This window comes from Myxocyprinus asiaticus, chromosome 18, assembly GCF_019703515.2.
Source record: "Myxocyprinus asiaticus isolate MX2 ecotype Aquarium Trade chromosome 18, UBuf_Myxa_2, whole genome shotgun sequence".
In the NCBI taxonomy this organism is placed as follows: Eukaryota; Metazoa; Chordata; class Actinopteri; order Cypriniformes; family Catostomidae; genus Myxocyprinus; species Myxocyprinus asiaticus.
The window spans coordinates 8,576,199-8,589,375 of NC_059361.1; the positions used below are offsets into that span (position 1 = coordinate 8,576,199).

The 13,177-nt window shown below is 34.3% G+C and overlaps 2 protein-coding genes across 2 annotated transcripts; one reads left to right on the forward strand and one right to left on the reverse strand.

Annotated features, from left to right (window-relative positions):
• Positions 1-121: 121 nt before the first annotated feature.
• Positions 122-894, reverse strand: LOC127456052 (protein PIGBOS1). The gene is made up of 2 exons (XM_051724355.1): positions 778-894; positions 122-527 (listed from the first exon to the last, which is right to left on the reverse strand). Exon 2 carries the CDS (start codon positions 472-474, stop codon positions 256-258), a length of 219 nt encoding a protein of 72 aa, XP_051580315.1. The 5' UTR covers positions 475-527; positions 778-894; the 3' UTR covers positions 122-255.
• Positions 895-2,210: 1,316 nt separating this feature from the next.
• LOC127456037 (GPI mannosyltransferase 3-like) lies at positions 2,211-13,097 on the forward strand. The gene is made up of 12 exons (XM_051724328.1): positions 2,211-2,751; positions 3,847-3,970; positions 4,100-4,217; positions 4,386-4,490; positions 4,822-4,952; positions 5,048-5,188; positions 5,275-5,326; positions 7,298-7,509; positions 7,669-7,733; positions 7,817-8,036; positions 10,337-10,517; positions 12,653-13,097. The coding sequence occupies exons 1-12, from the start codon at positions 2,634-2,636 to the stop codon at positions 12,782-12,784; spliced, it is 1,599 nt and encodes a 532-aa protein (XP_051580288.1). The 5' UTR covers positions 2,211-2,633; the 3' UTR covers positions 12,785-13,097.
• The last annotated feature ends 80 nt before the right edge of the window (positions 13,098-13,177 follow it).

Consider the following 13,177-nt stretch of genomic DNA (forward strand, 5'->3'; position numbering starts at 1 on the left):
TTAAATGTGGTCTCAGACTTTTGGACCCCACTGTTTATATGTCAATTTGTCCTCCCTCACATACAAACACACAGCACAGGTTTTGACAAACTGAACAGAATAAAATCTTTTAAATCAGCACTGTCAATTTGGTAATTTATTCAGAAGCTTTAGTGACATCAAGTACAAAGTGCAATTCACATGTGGCTACGTGTATATTCAAACTCTCTCGCACACAATCTTCTCACATCTGTACAGTCAGTATCTGTTTTTAGGTCAGTGTTTGGTTGCTGATGCATCTTCAGTTGCAGCATGATCTGACTGGGTTGTTTCCGCTCCTCTCTGTTCCTCTGGGTCGGGCATGAGTTCCTCATTTGGTGCAGCTGGAGGTTTTCTAGGCGGCTCAAAAAGGGGTCTGTACACGTACACGCCTCCTACCACTCCAACCAGGGTCGCAAATGCGATCTGATTAAAAGGAATCCGTCTCCTAAACATGATCTTATCTTATAAAGGAACTGCACCAATTACAAAACATCTGACATGAACTCCTAAAAAGGCACAGAGGGAACGTTTATGAAATATCACCCACATTCTGTAGTCTAACCTTTGTGTAATGTATATCAGAACTCCAACAGGCTTCAATAAATGAAATTCTAGTACATGCAAAATATGGAAAATCAGTGTATATTGCGAATGACAACACTGACTGATATGTCAAACTTATTCCGAGAACATTAATAAACAAAATTATTCAGAACTACATTTTTACTTAATTTGTAATTAATTTTGCACACTTACCCTAATGGGTTCACTCTGTTATAAACTGTAATTTAGCTCTGAAAATGACAAGCGTTTGTGTTTAGTTAAAACGTATGTAAGCAAGGACGAAAGATCGACTACGGCAATCCATGCGGGCCAAATAAGACGTTTACATACTTGCGTTTCTACTTTTGCCAACATCATCCAGTATATTTACAATTTTTATTTTTATGAATGACACAAAACAAATTAATACGAACTACAAAAAACGCCTGAATTGCATCCCTGCCGTTAGAAATATTTTTATGCGTGTTTTATTTTATTTTTTATAATTAATGAATTTCTCATCAAGATCAGTACAGGGAGAATACAAATGTAGGCATATCTCGTGAATATGTACATAAAATAAAAATAAATATAAACACTAATTTGTCATTTTAAATATATAACACATTTAAATAATAAAATAACAGATGCAAGAAAACCAGGTCATACTGCTTTATAAATTAGCTGTCCTTAGCATTATTGATAAGTTACTCTTCTTATTTCTTTTTATTTGCACATTACAAATACAACGAACAGTGAACAAACAAATACAGAAAGTAATAGTAAAAGGCTAAAGTGTCAGGACAAATACATATATTTAATTTTATAGAGAGAGAGAGAGAGAGAGAGAGAGAGAGAGAGAGAGAGAGAGAGAGAGAGAGAGAGAGCATTGTTGTTATTATTTTTATAAAGTGCATTTTGTATTGTTATTTATTTTCACCTTTTTTATTTTTATTTTTATGCTGGACACAGAATACAAACATATATATACAACAAGACATCCAGATAAGCACCAAAGGAATAAAAAAACAAAACAAACAAACAAAAAACAACAGGGGGTTTATTATATATATATATATATATATATATATATATATATATATATATATATATATATATATATATATATATATATATATACATTCTGTATCTGTTAAACAAGCACCATTTAAGCAAAATATATATATATATATATATATATATATATATATATATATATATATATATATATATATATATAGTAAAAAAAAAAAGACAACATTTCAAAGTTTTACTTTTCAGTGATCTTTAACTCTTTAGCAACTAAAATCGTATATCTAGATTTTTTGTTATCTTTACAGTAAAGAGAGTCCATAAACATAAAAAAAATTATATCATAAAAACCTTAAAACAAGAGTTGCTCCTTTTGCTTTTGTGAATATTACATTTTCCAAATAAAATCATAAGATTCACAATGAAGTTAACAGGTATAATCTTTAATTCAAAGTATATAAAAACATCTTTGCAAGTTATATCAAAAATATGTCCAGATTTCCGTTTAACATATAAAGATAAATCTTCCCAATTTTTGGGGAATAACAAGTCAAAAAAAAAAAAAAATAAAAAAAGATGTATTATTTTTTTCTGTCTGCTCTGAACAAAACTTTCATCAATGTCTGAAAATTTTGATAAAGAGTACTTACAAACATATATGTTATGAAGATATTTTTAAGTGTAATTCCCGAATCTTGTTAATTACACAGAAAGGAAAAGAGAGTGACCAAGCTTTTTTCCATGTGATCTATGGGAAACAAGTATTCCAAAAAATTCCTCGAGGTTTAATAGATCTATTTTTATACATGTGTTGTCTAATAAGTTTATTCGTGATTTTTTTTTTTTTAATACTAATATCAACTCCATTTATATGAACAATGCTCGTCATATATTAACGCGCGCGCGTGTGTGACGTCACGAGACAAACACGGAAGTAAATATCTCTATGTTGAAGTAGACAAGCCCGCCAAGAAATGGACATATGTATCTGTTATTAAGATGTTAACCGTCGAAACGGTTCTGAGCTTCTTGTGGAGATGGAAAAGATTCGTTCGCGCTTCAGACAGGACAGATCTTCCCCATCTGACACTGTGCGACTGAGGAAGAGGAGTTCTGTTCTGTACAAAACAGATGACAGCAACGCTCACACACACGGTGAATACAAGACTCATCATCGATTTACAGCTAAACGTATTTTAATTAGAAGTTTTTTATAACCTTTGCATAACAATCACAAAAAGTAGCTAAATGTTTTTGGAAATGTACCATGGTAATACCTGGAGTTAGTTTTAGATATTTAGATAATTAGCTGTTAATTCAAGTAATTTGGACTTATTTGGTTTTCTTGACAATATTCTGAAAGGGTACAACGGGGCTAAAGGCACAGTTTATTTTATTTTCTCCTAAACAGTGTTGGGCAAGTTACTCTAAGTAACTAATTAATTAAATTAATTAAGTAACTACTAATTTTATCTTCTACAGTGTAATTAGATGACTAATTACTCTTTCTGAAAAGTAATTGCATTACTTATTAATAATTACTTTCTAAAACATTTATCAACCTCGACTGGATGAAAAATACAATGATAGACATGAAATTGTTTTTTCAAATAAATCATATAAAATCAAATAAATTATTAATGAACTGGCCAAAGAATTTAAGGGGGCTGCATTAAATTAGAAAACATACATTTTAAAATTAGATGTAAATTCACTATTTTATATAGAATTGTTCTATAGTCTATACAGTATTTAAGACAGAAAATGTGAAATAACTGTAATTAAACTACTAAAAAATTAAGAGTAATCCCTTTCATTACTTTTTCAATGAAATAGTAATTTAATTACAGTAATTAATTACTTAATAATGCATTACACCCAACACTGTTCCTAAAACACTAAACCACAACAAGGATCAGCACAGTACTTTCCTAAACACCTATTTGTTGTCACTATGCATTGCAACATTTTCCTGATCCATGAAATCATCGCATTCGGTGTCTAAAGGTTTGTTTTAAGGTAAATTCATCTAATACTCAATGCTTTTTAAAATGTTCCAAATTTATGTAGCTAATGAAAATTCTTGAAATTATCACATTTATTTTAAAACAAAAAATGTATTACAGTTTTGTTCAAGGTGATTCAATCAAAAGTTTTTTAATAGCTGTCCAATAAGTGAAAGCCCCCCTGTTGCAGGGGATAAAGGCCCCAAAAATCACTGAATTCTGATTCCTAATATTATTTCTGCAGAATTCCTTGGAGTCACAGTTTTCACTGTTGTATTCCGCCTGGTCAACTGCCTCCTAGTCCAGAGTAGCTTCGTCCCGGATGAATACTGGCAGTCGCTTGAGGTTTCTCATCGAATGGTCTTCAAATATCCTCACTTACGCGCTGACCCACATTCTGTCATTTCTCACACATTCTAGCTGGTTAAGTTTGGTTATTTGAATCCAATATATTTTAAAAGTATATTCACTGTAGTTCCTTAACATTTTTGTCCTACTTATGGCTATGAGACCTGGGAATGGAAGGAAGGCATCCGGGGATACTCATATCCTCTCCTGTTTGCTGTGATGTATAAAGTCTTGCATCTGATGAATTATGACACCGTTCAACTATTGGTAAGACATCGCTGTAATACTGCAGTGGTTCTCAACTGGTTTTGCCTCAGGACGCAGAGTTTACATTGGGCATCAAATGGTGACTGAACACAGTACCAAAATTATCATTTAGGTAGATGCATGTTATTATTTTTATAATCATACCATTCATGAATACCTTGTCTGCAGATATTAGTGCCTCGCATTTTCCAAGCTCTGCTGGCCGCGTATGCTGACGTGAAGCTGTACCGTCTCGTCCTGCAGTGGGAAACTCCAGATGTGGCAGAATGGACAGTAAGTGTCTGTTTGATACTCTGATATTATTCAAATGGGTAGTTGACATGAAATGCTTTTGGGTACTTCACATGTCCTGTTGTGTGGCATGCTATACTCCATCTGTAATGGTTTTAAACAGCATTATTCTTTTATACCTGTATTTATTTGTCACATCACATCATAAAGATGATTAAAATGGTAAAAAAAAATTAACAGACACAGGACCTAAGATATGCACTTTACTTTATACATTGATATAAATTTTAATCTACCCAGATACACTCTGATACACTTGTTTTTTTGTTTTTTTTGTATGTTGGTTTCAATTTTTTTTATTTTTTTATTTTAGTATTTCTGTCAGTTGTGCTCCTGGTTCACCTGGTACTGCTGTAGCCGGACTCTTACCAACACCATGGAAACGGTTCTGAGCACCCTGGCGCTTTGCTTTTACCCTTTACCGGGCTACAAAATGCACAACAGGTCCATAATTTAGTGCCGTGACAATACAGCGAGTTAGTGCTGTAACCTTTAAAAGCCTCTTCACTGATGATTTCTTTCTGCTCTCTCTGTTTCAGCTGGAAGTATTTGTCTCTGGTGTCTTTGGCCATTGTTTTCCGTCCCACAGCTCTGATCGTTTGGCTTCCTCTGCTCTTTCATCATTTCTGCATGGAAGAGAACAAACTGGCATTCTTCATACAGCAAGGAATTCCCATTGTGTAAATGTTGCAATTTTCTTGTTGTTACTTATTCACTATGTTAAGCCATTTATCTTATTTGTGATCTTTCTGTATTACTTGTACAGGGCTCTTGCACTGGGGGTCTCGACATTGATCGACTCTGTATTCTATGGAAAGGTATTTCTACCTCTGACACAACACCCGTTTACTGATTGCGAAAATAAAAGTATGTGTATTGCTCTAGTGCATTGTTAGTAATTTATTGATTTTTATTTCTAAACACTGCCTATTTTGGGTGAAATAGGTACCGTGTTTCCCACAAAGGCTGTCAGAAATCTAAATCAATATTTGGTGTGGCCACCTTTGCCTTTAAAACAGCCCCGATTCTCTTAGGTACACCTGGACACAGTTTTTCTTGGTTGTTGGCAGATAGGATGTTCCAAGCTTCTTGGAGAATTCGTCACAGTTCTTCTATCTATTTCGGCTATCTCAATTGCTTCTGTCTCTTTATGTAATCTCAGACTGACATGATGTTCATGTCCTGTTGCAGGGCTCCCTGTTCTTCTATTCTAATCTTTTCTATTTGCAAAAGTAATGTCTAAACTGTATTTTTCCTGTTGACACACTAAAGCTGAAGATATAAATAACCATCTTAAGGCAAATGTTTTTGTGAAACATCTTAAGTGCGTAAAACTTTTGCACAGTACTGCGTTTATTCATCATGGTAGTATTTTTTGTTATATTTGTTAGGGGTTGGGTAAAAAATAGATTTTCCGATGCATCACAATCTTCATTTGAATGATCTCGATATTGATTCTTAAATACTAAGATCGATCTTTTACTCTATGCGGAGCCCTCTACAATGAAAGGAAATCACTTGCATTTGCAGCCAAATTTTGCGCTATGCGACTAAAATGTATATATTTGGCAACTGGCTGGTAAATGTTGAGATTTCACTCACCAGTGAATTAATTGTGTAGTATAGTGGTGGAGTATTCAGCAGTGAGATCCTTTTACTGCGTGTTGAGAGTCCAAAGACGAGATCCACGCAACCCATTTGTCATTAAATAATGTCTCTTTTTATTCTCTTTCTGTTCTCTCTAGTCAGTTGTTGATCAAAAAACAACAAAAATATAAACATTTAATTCTATTCATGCATAGCACGGATGAGATAAAGCCATTCAAGTCATCTCTCGTTAACGTGCGCTCATCTACAGACTCTCTTTAGAGAAATGCTGGTTTTCTTAAAGAGACAGTACCAGTTTTAAGCACCTGTTCAACAAATCAGTGTAAATACCTGTAAGTAGTGCAAATTATTCAATTAAACAATAAACATGTTACAGAAATATTTAATGATTTAATTCAAGGATTAATTAATTTTAGAAAAGCTAAAATGTGACCAAATGATGAAAAACTAATAAAATATAATTAGTAAAAGTAATATTTTCATATTGTACCTAGTTAGAAGGTCCCCTGTACAATTAACAACATTAGCTGGGAGAGAATTTCTTTCATAAGCAAAATGGACATTATAACTGAAATATACCCATATGAATCAATGTCGAATCTAATTCGAATCGAGAGCTTGTGAATCGAAATCGAATCGGGAAATCTGTATCAATACCTTGCCCTAATATTTGTTACAAAATGTTGGGTTTTCTTTTTTTTTTTATTATTATTATTAAATAATAATAATAATAATAAATTTCTATTGTAATACAGTAAATAAATATTGTATTTCAGTAATAAGAATTAAATGAAATAATAATATATTACTTGGCAAAAAAACAGTGGCAAACACTGAAAAGCTTATATATCCACGTTGCTTCGGTGCGTTGCCTCAAAAAATCAATTACAAGGAAAGAAAAAGTTTGCATACAATATTTTACTCAGACAGTTATGACGATGTAAATCGAAAACGTTTTGCTCTTGCACTTTGGCACTTTTTTGGCCTCCTAATAAATATCCTGTTAATTTTGATGTGAAATTTGAGCCGGACATGTTCTTGACAGTTTTTAGAGGATTCACCCTCTTACAGTATTTTCAAATAAATTACTGAAACAGAGAACAGGACAGCTTGTGGCTTTGGCAGTAATGTGAGTATGATTACTGTATTATCATCACAATCATGTGTGTGTTTTTCTCCAGTGGATTCTGGTCCAGTGGAACTTCCTGAGGTTTAATGTGCTGCACAGTGTGGCAGAGTTTTATGGAACTCACCCGTGGCACTGGTACTTCACTCAGGGTGTGGTGGTTGTGATTGGACCCCACCTCCCTATCTTCCTGTACGGATGCAAAGTTGCCACCAAAAAACACAGAATCTTGCTTATAACCATTTTATGGACGATAACGATTTACAGGTGAAAAGCAAACAAACCTGGAATTGTTCTATGGGTGTGAAATACCACTTTGGTGCATAAGTTGTAACATTTGCATGGGCAAATTTTCTTCATAAATATTAAACTAATATCAGCCCTTTTTTTTTCAGAATAGCTCATTGAATATAATGTCTTTTGCAGTTTGCTCGCACACAAGGAGTTCCGGTTTATTTATCCGGTGTTGCCATTCTGTATGATATTTTGTGGTGAGTACTTTGCACATATTTAGTTGTTCGTGCAGATTTGAAACCGCACTGTTCTGAAAGTCTTCACGCGCTTTTATTGACAGGTTTGTCTTTAGCAAAGCTCCAAACGTGGAGGAAACCTGCAGCTTGTGCCCTGCTGCTGTTAAATATAATTCCTGCATTATACACGGGTTTAATTCACCAGCGTGGAGCTCTGGACGTCATGAATCACCTGCAACAACTGTGTAACATCAGCGAGTCTCAGAATGCACCTGAGCCTGACGTTCTGTTCCTCATGCCCTGTCACTCCACACCGATGTACAGGTAACATTTAGCAAGACTGGAAATCATTCATGATATTCAAAATGTAAACTGAACAGGTTAGGAAAGGCTGTGTCTAATTGAACCTCATGAAAACGTGTCCAGGTCACATTTTACACCAAATTAAAAGAAATTATATCTTGCGATATTTTTTGAAGTCTATATTTAAGACCTTTAAGCTGTTTTGCATTGTGACATTTTTTTCATTACAATTAAGTGTTAATAAATATTCCGGGTTCAATACAAATTAAGCTAAATAAACAGCATTTGTGGCATAATGTTGATCATTTCGACTCATCTGTCCTTTTCTTTAAAAAGGCACTTACAATGGAAGTGAATGGGGCAAATTTTTGAAGGGTTTAAAGGTGGAAATGTGAAGCTTATAATTTTATAAAAGCACACATTAATTCTTCTGTTTAAACTTGCATGTTGTTTAAATTGTAAGTTTTACATTTGAGTGTTTAAGGGTTTGTTGGCATTACATTGCCATGGCAACGAAGTTTTAAAATAGGATATAACTTTACACAGAAAAGGTGGAAAGTGATTTTATCACTCTAAAATCATGTTTACTCTCATATTGTTTATGTTTTGTAGCTATACTTTTGAAACTGAGTATTTTAAAGTTTACAGATTGGCCCCATTCACTTCCATTATAAGTGCCACACTGTACTGTACACCAGATTTGTGCCTTTTATATTTTTTAAAGAAAAGGACAGACGAGCCCAAATACATTTTTGTGTTAATCTACATTATGCCACAAATGCTGTCGATTGAGCTTAACTTGTATTGAACCCGGAATATTCCTTAAGCATGAGACATTTTACTTTTGAGTTTTGTGTAATTCCCATTCTCAGTAGTGATTCTCATTAGATTTTTACTACCGTACAACTATTTTGTAGAAAACAGTACAAAAATGTAAGCACTGTAAAATGTAAATAAAACAGCATTTTTTTAACACCTTATTTTAATTCTGTTTTTATTGTTATTTGTTACTGTTTTATTATTATTATTTGTCTTGTCATCTGTTTTGTGTATTAATGCTTTGGCAATATTGTATGTAAACACAATCATGCTTATAAAGTACCTTAAATTGAATTGAAGACGTGACTTAAAAGTCTTCAGTGATCACACTGGGCCACAAACTGTTTATCCGGATAGTGAAGCTTCCGGCAAAAAACACACGTCATAATAAAAGCACGAAGCTAGAGCCCTGAAATTGAAGAATTGAAGAAATTGTGACAGAAATATATAACAACTGTATAGTAAAATGTATTATTCACTGTAATAATAATAATCAAGCAATATATCACAAGCAAGACTGCTGTTGAATAAAATTTTGGGGGGAAATGCCATGACATGTTGAAAAGTTCTATTTTCACTTGATAAAACTTTTAAAAATTAATTGATTTGGCACCATTTTGATGATGAAATTAAATTAAACTTTAAAACATGGAGTTCTGGAAAATATTAATAATTATTAAACTATAATTATTAAAATATTTATTAAATTATTAAAAATAACTAAACTGGCAACACTACTCCGAATGGTGCCAAAAACAAAAAACATCAAGTGAGCGGCAGTTCTGCAGACGGAAACACCTTGTTGATGAGAGAGGTCAACAGAGAATGGCCAGACTGGTTCGAACTGACAGAAAGTCTACAGTAACTCAGATAATCACTCTGTACAATTGTGGTGAGAAGAATAGAATCTCAGAATGCTATTCTGAGATGCGGGCTGGCGCTGTTTTGGCGGCACGAGGGGGACCTACACAATATTAGGCAGGTGGTTTTAATGTTGTGGCTGATTGGTGTATACTCACCGGGCGAACAGGTTCCTTTTAATTTGCCTAAAAATTATGACGAAATGCACTTACATTTTTGTTCTGCTTAAAAGTTTGTTTGGGGATATTTCGCCTGTTTGTGCACATCCCTGAAATTCTTGATGTAAAATAATTTGGCTTTTTGAAGAGCATTGATGATTGGTTAAAACCAATCAAATTTATTTATCTTAAATCAACAAACTAATTTTAAACTATGCTGCGCATAGTATAAACAGGCATCGTTCACCCAGGGTGCTTTAGTTCATTCAGGAGAAAAAAGTTTGGCTTCTTTCGTTGTATAAATTAGGCTGCACAATGAAAAAAACAATTATAATGGTCCTAAAATCCATTTTTATACTTTCTTTTGATTTTAGATTAATTCCTCAACAAACAAAGCCAAAAGTAAAACAAATTTTATGTTGGAAAATGAAAAATCGTGGGAAATGTTTTCCCCGATATCAAGGTTTCTCTTTGTTTTTGCAGTCACCTGCACTGTCCCCTCAAACTGCGTTTTCTGGAGTGCCAACCAGATCTAACAGGAAATGAGCAGTATGTGGATGAAGCCGACAAGTTCTTCTCAGATCCTCTTCACTGGCTCAGAACTTCCTTCCACACTCAGTCCACACTACCATCACATGTGCTGCTGTTCGACTCCCTAGAGAAGGTAAATCATACAAACATTTATCTCCAGCAAAACAATTGAAGAGTCAAATTGCACTCCTAATTATAAGTATGTTTTAAGTAAAAACTATTTATTTTATAGTCAAGTTAATATCTCTATAAATAGTGTAAAATATTAATTACAATATATAGAAATTTTTTACATTCGCTAAAGAAAATGTGAGTCGTGCTTGCCTTTGCAAAACTTGCTGCCATGACACTAGGGTGTTGTCGGTGGTTAACGGGGCATTTGTATGCGGTTGCTAGGGGATTCTGTGTTTGTTCATGTCCCAGATCGTAAGTATGAGAAATAATAATAGTAGTGATGCTTGCCTTATACTGTATAGCAAATATACCAATAAAAAGTGACAACAGAAGATGTTGCATGAGCAAGCACCACTAATTATGCTTATCGCAACTAAAAACAATACACAGTTGAAGTCAGAAGTTTACATACATTTAAACTCGGTTTTACACGATTCCTGACATTTAATCGTAGAAAACATTCCCTGTCTTAGGTCAGTTAGGATCACTACTTTATTTTAAGAAAGTGAAATGCCAGAATAATAGTAGACAGAATTATTTATTTCAGCTTTTATTTCTTTCATCACATTCCCAATGGGTCAGAAGTTTACATACACTTTGTTAGTATTTGGTAGCATTGCCTTTAAATTGTTTAACTTGGGTCAAACATTTTGGGTAGCCATCCACAAGCTTCTCACAATAAGTTGCTGGAATTTTGGCTTATTCCTCCAGACAGAACTGGTGTAACTGAGTCAGGTTTGTAGGCCTCCTTGCTCACACACGCTTTTTCAGTTCTGCCCACAAATTATCTATCGGATTGAGGTCAGGACTTTGTGAGGCCACTCCAATACCTTGACTTTGTTGTCCTTAAGCCATTTTGCCACAACTTTGGAGGTATGCTTGGGGTCATTGTCCATTTGGAAGACCCATTTGCAACTGAGCTTTAACTTCCTGGCTGATGTCTTGAGATGTTGCTTCAATATATCCACATAATTTTCCTTCCTCATGATGCTATCTATTTTGTGAAGTGCACCAGTCCCTCCTGCAGCAAAGCACCCCCACAACATGATGCTGCCACCCCCATGCTCACGGTTGGGATGGTGTTCTACAGCTTGCAAGCCTCACCCTTTTTCCTCCAAACATAACGGTGGTCATTATGACCAAATAGTTCACTTTTTGTTTCATTAGACCAGAGGACATTTCTCCAGAAAGTAAGATCTTTGTCCCCATGTGCACTTGTAGTCTGGCTTTTTTATGGCAGTTTTGGAGCAGTGGCTTCTTCCTTGCTGAGCAGCCTTTCAGGTTATGTCAATATAGGACTCGTTTTACTGTGGATATAGATACTCGTCTACCTGTTTCCTCCAGCATCTTCACAAGGTCCTTTGCTGTTGTTCTGGGATTGATTTGCACTTTTTGCACCAAATTACGTTCATCTTTAGGAGACAGAATGTGTCTCCTTCCTGAGCAGTATGATGGCTGCGTGGTCCCATGGTGTTTATACTTGCATACTATCATTTGTACAGATGAACGTGGTACCTTCAGGCGTTTGGAAATTGCTCCCAAGGATGAACCAGACTTGTGGAATTTTTTTTATTTTTTTTAAAGCTGATTTCTGGCTGATTTCTTTTGATTTTCCCATGATGTCAAGCAAAGAGGCACTGAGTTTGTAGGTGGGCCTTAAAATACATCCACAGGTACACCTCCAATTCAGTACACCTCCTATCAGAAGCTAATTGTCTAAAGGCTTGACATCATTTTCTGGAATTTTCCAAGCTGCTTAAAGGCACAGTTATTTTAGTGTGTGTAAACTTCTGACCCACTGGAACTGTGATATGGTCAATTAAAAGTGAAACAATCTGTCTGTAAACAATTGTTGGAAAAATGACGTGTCATGCACAAAGTAAATGTCCTAAACGACTTGCCAAAACTATAGTTTGCTAATATTAAATCTGTGGAGTGATTAAAAAATGAGTTTTAATGACTTCAACCTAAGTGTATGTAAACTTCTGACTTCAACTGTATTTCTCATTTAATTAGTATAAAATATGAATTTCACTATTAAAATTTATACATTCTCTCTTTAAGTTTAACTAAGCTTGTTTGTTCATCTTTTAGGATATTGCTGGATTCCTGGTGGAAAACAGATTTGTCAAACAATCCGAAATATTCCACACTCACTTCCCAGAAGGTCGTTTGGGAGAGAACATATTAATATATGCGAGAGGATCTGGACCAAGCACTAATTAGTTGTTTTCCTTTTTTCATTATTGTATTGTTTTGATGATGTACAACTGATCACTATCTCACATAAAAACTTTTATTTGTTTAAATTCACTGTTTCCTTTATTTCAGTTCAAATTCTTCTCCAATGTAGGATCCAATATTTCAGCTCAATTTTATCAAAGGAGGACAATATTTTATGAAGCAATGAAAGACTTTTATTCTAGATTTATGTGCAAGAGTTTAAGTGCATTTGTTTAAAATTACAAGATAAAGTGTGTGTCTTATAAGTCATTTCCATACAAGCTCTTACAGATGTTATTTTGCCAAGGAGCACACAGGAAAGAGAAAAAAAATGGGGAAAATTATTGCACTAACAACTGCCAATTCAACACAAAAATAAATATTCCCTACTGATCT

Bases quoted from the DNA above. Each gene is read 5' to 3' on its own strand.
- LOC127456037 (XM_051724328.1), top strand. From the start codon at position 2,634: ATGGAAAAGATTCGTTCGCGCTTCAGACAGGACAGATCTTCCCCATCT. The intron at 8,037-10,336 runs GTAACATTTAGC...TTGTTTTTGCAG, and splicing joins CACTCCACACCGATGTACAG to TCACCTGCACTGTCCCCTCA. The intron at 10,518-12,652 runs GTAAATCATACA...TTCATCTTTTAG, and splicing joins TGTTCGACTCCCTAGAGAAG to GATATTGCTGGATTCCTGGT.
- LOC127456052 (XM_051724355.1), bottom strand. From the start codon at position 474: ATGTTTAGGAGACGGATTCCTTTTAATCAGATCGCATTTGCGACCCTG.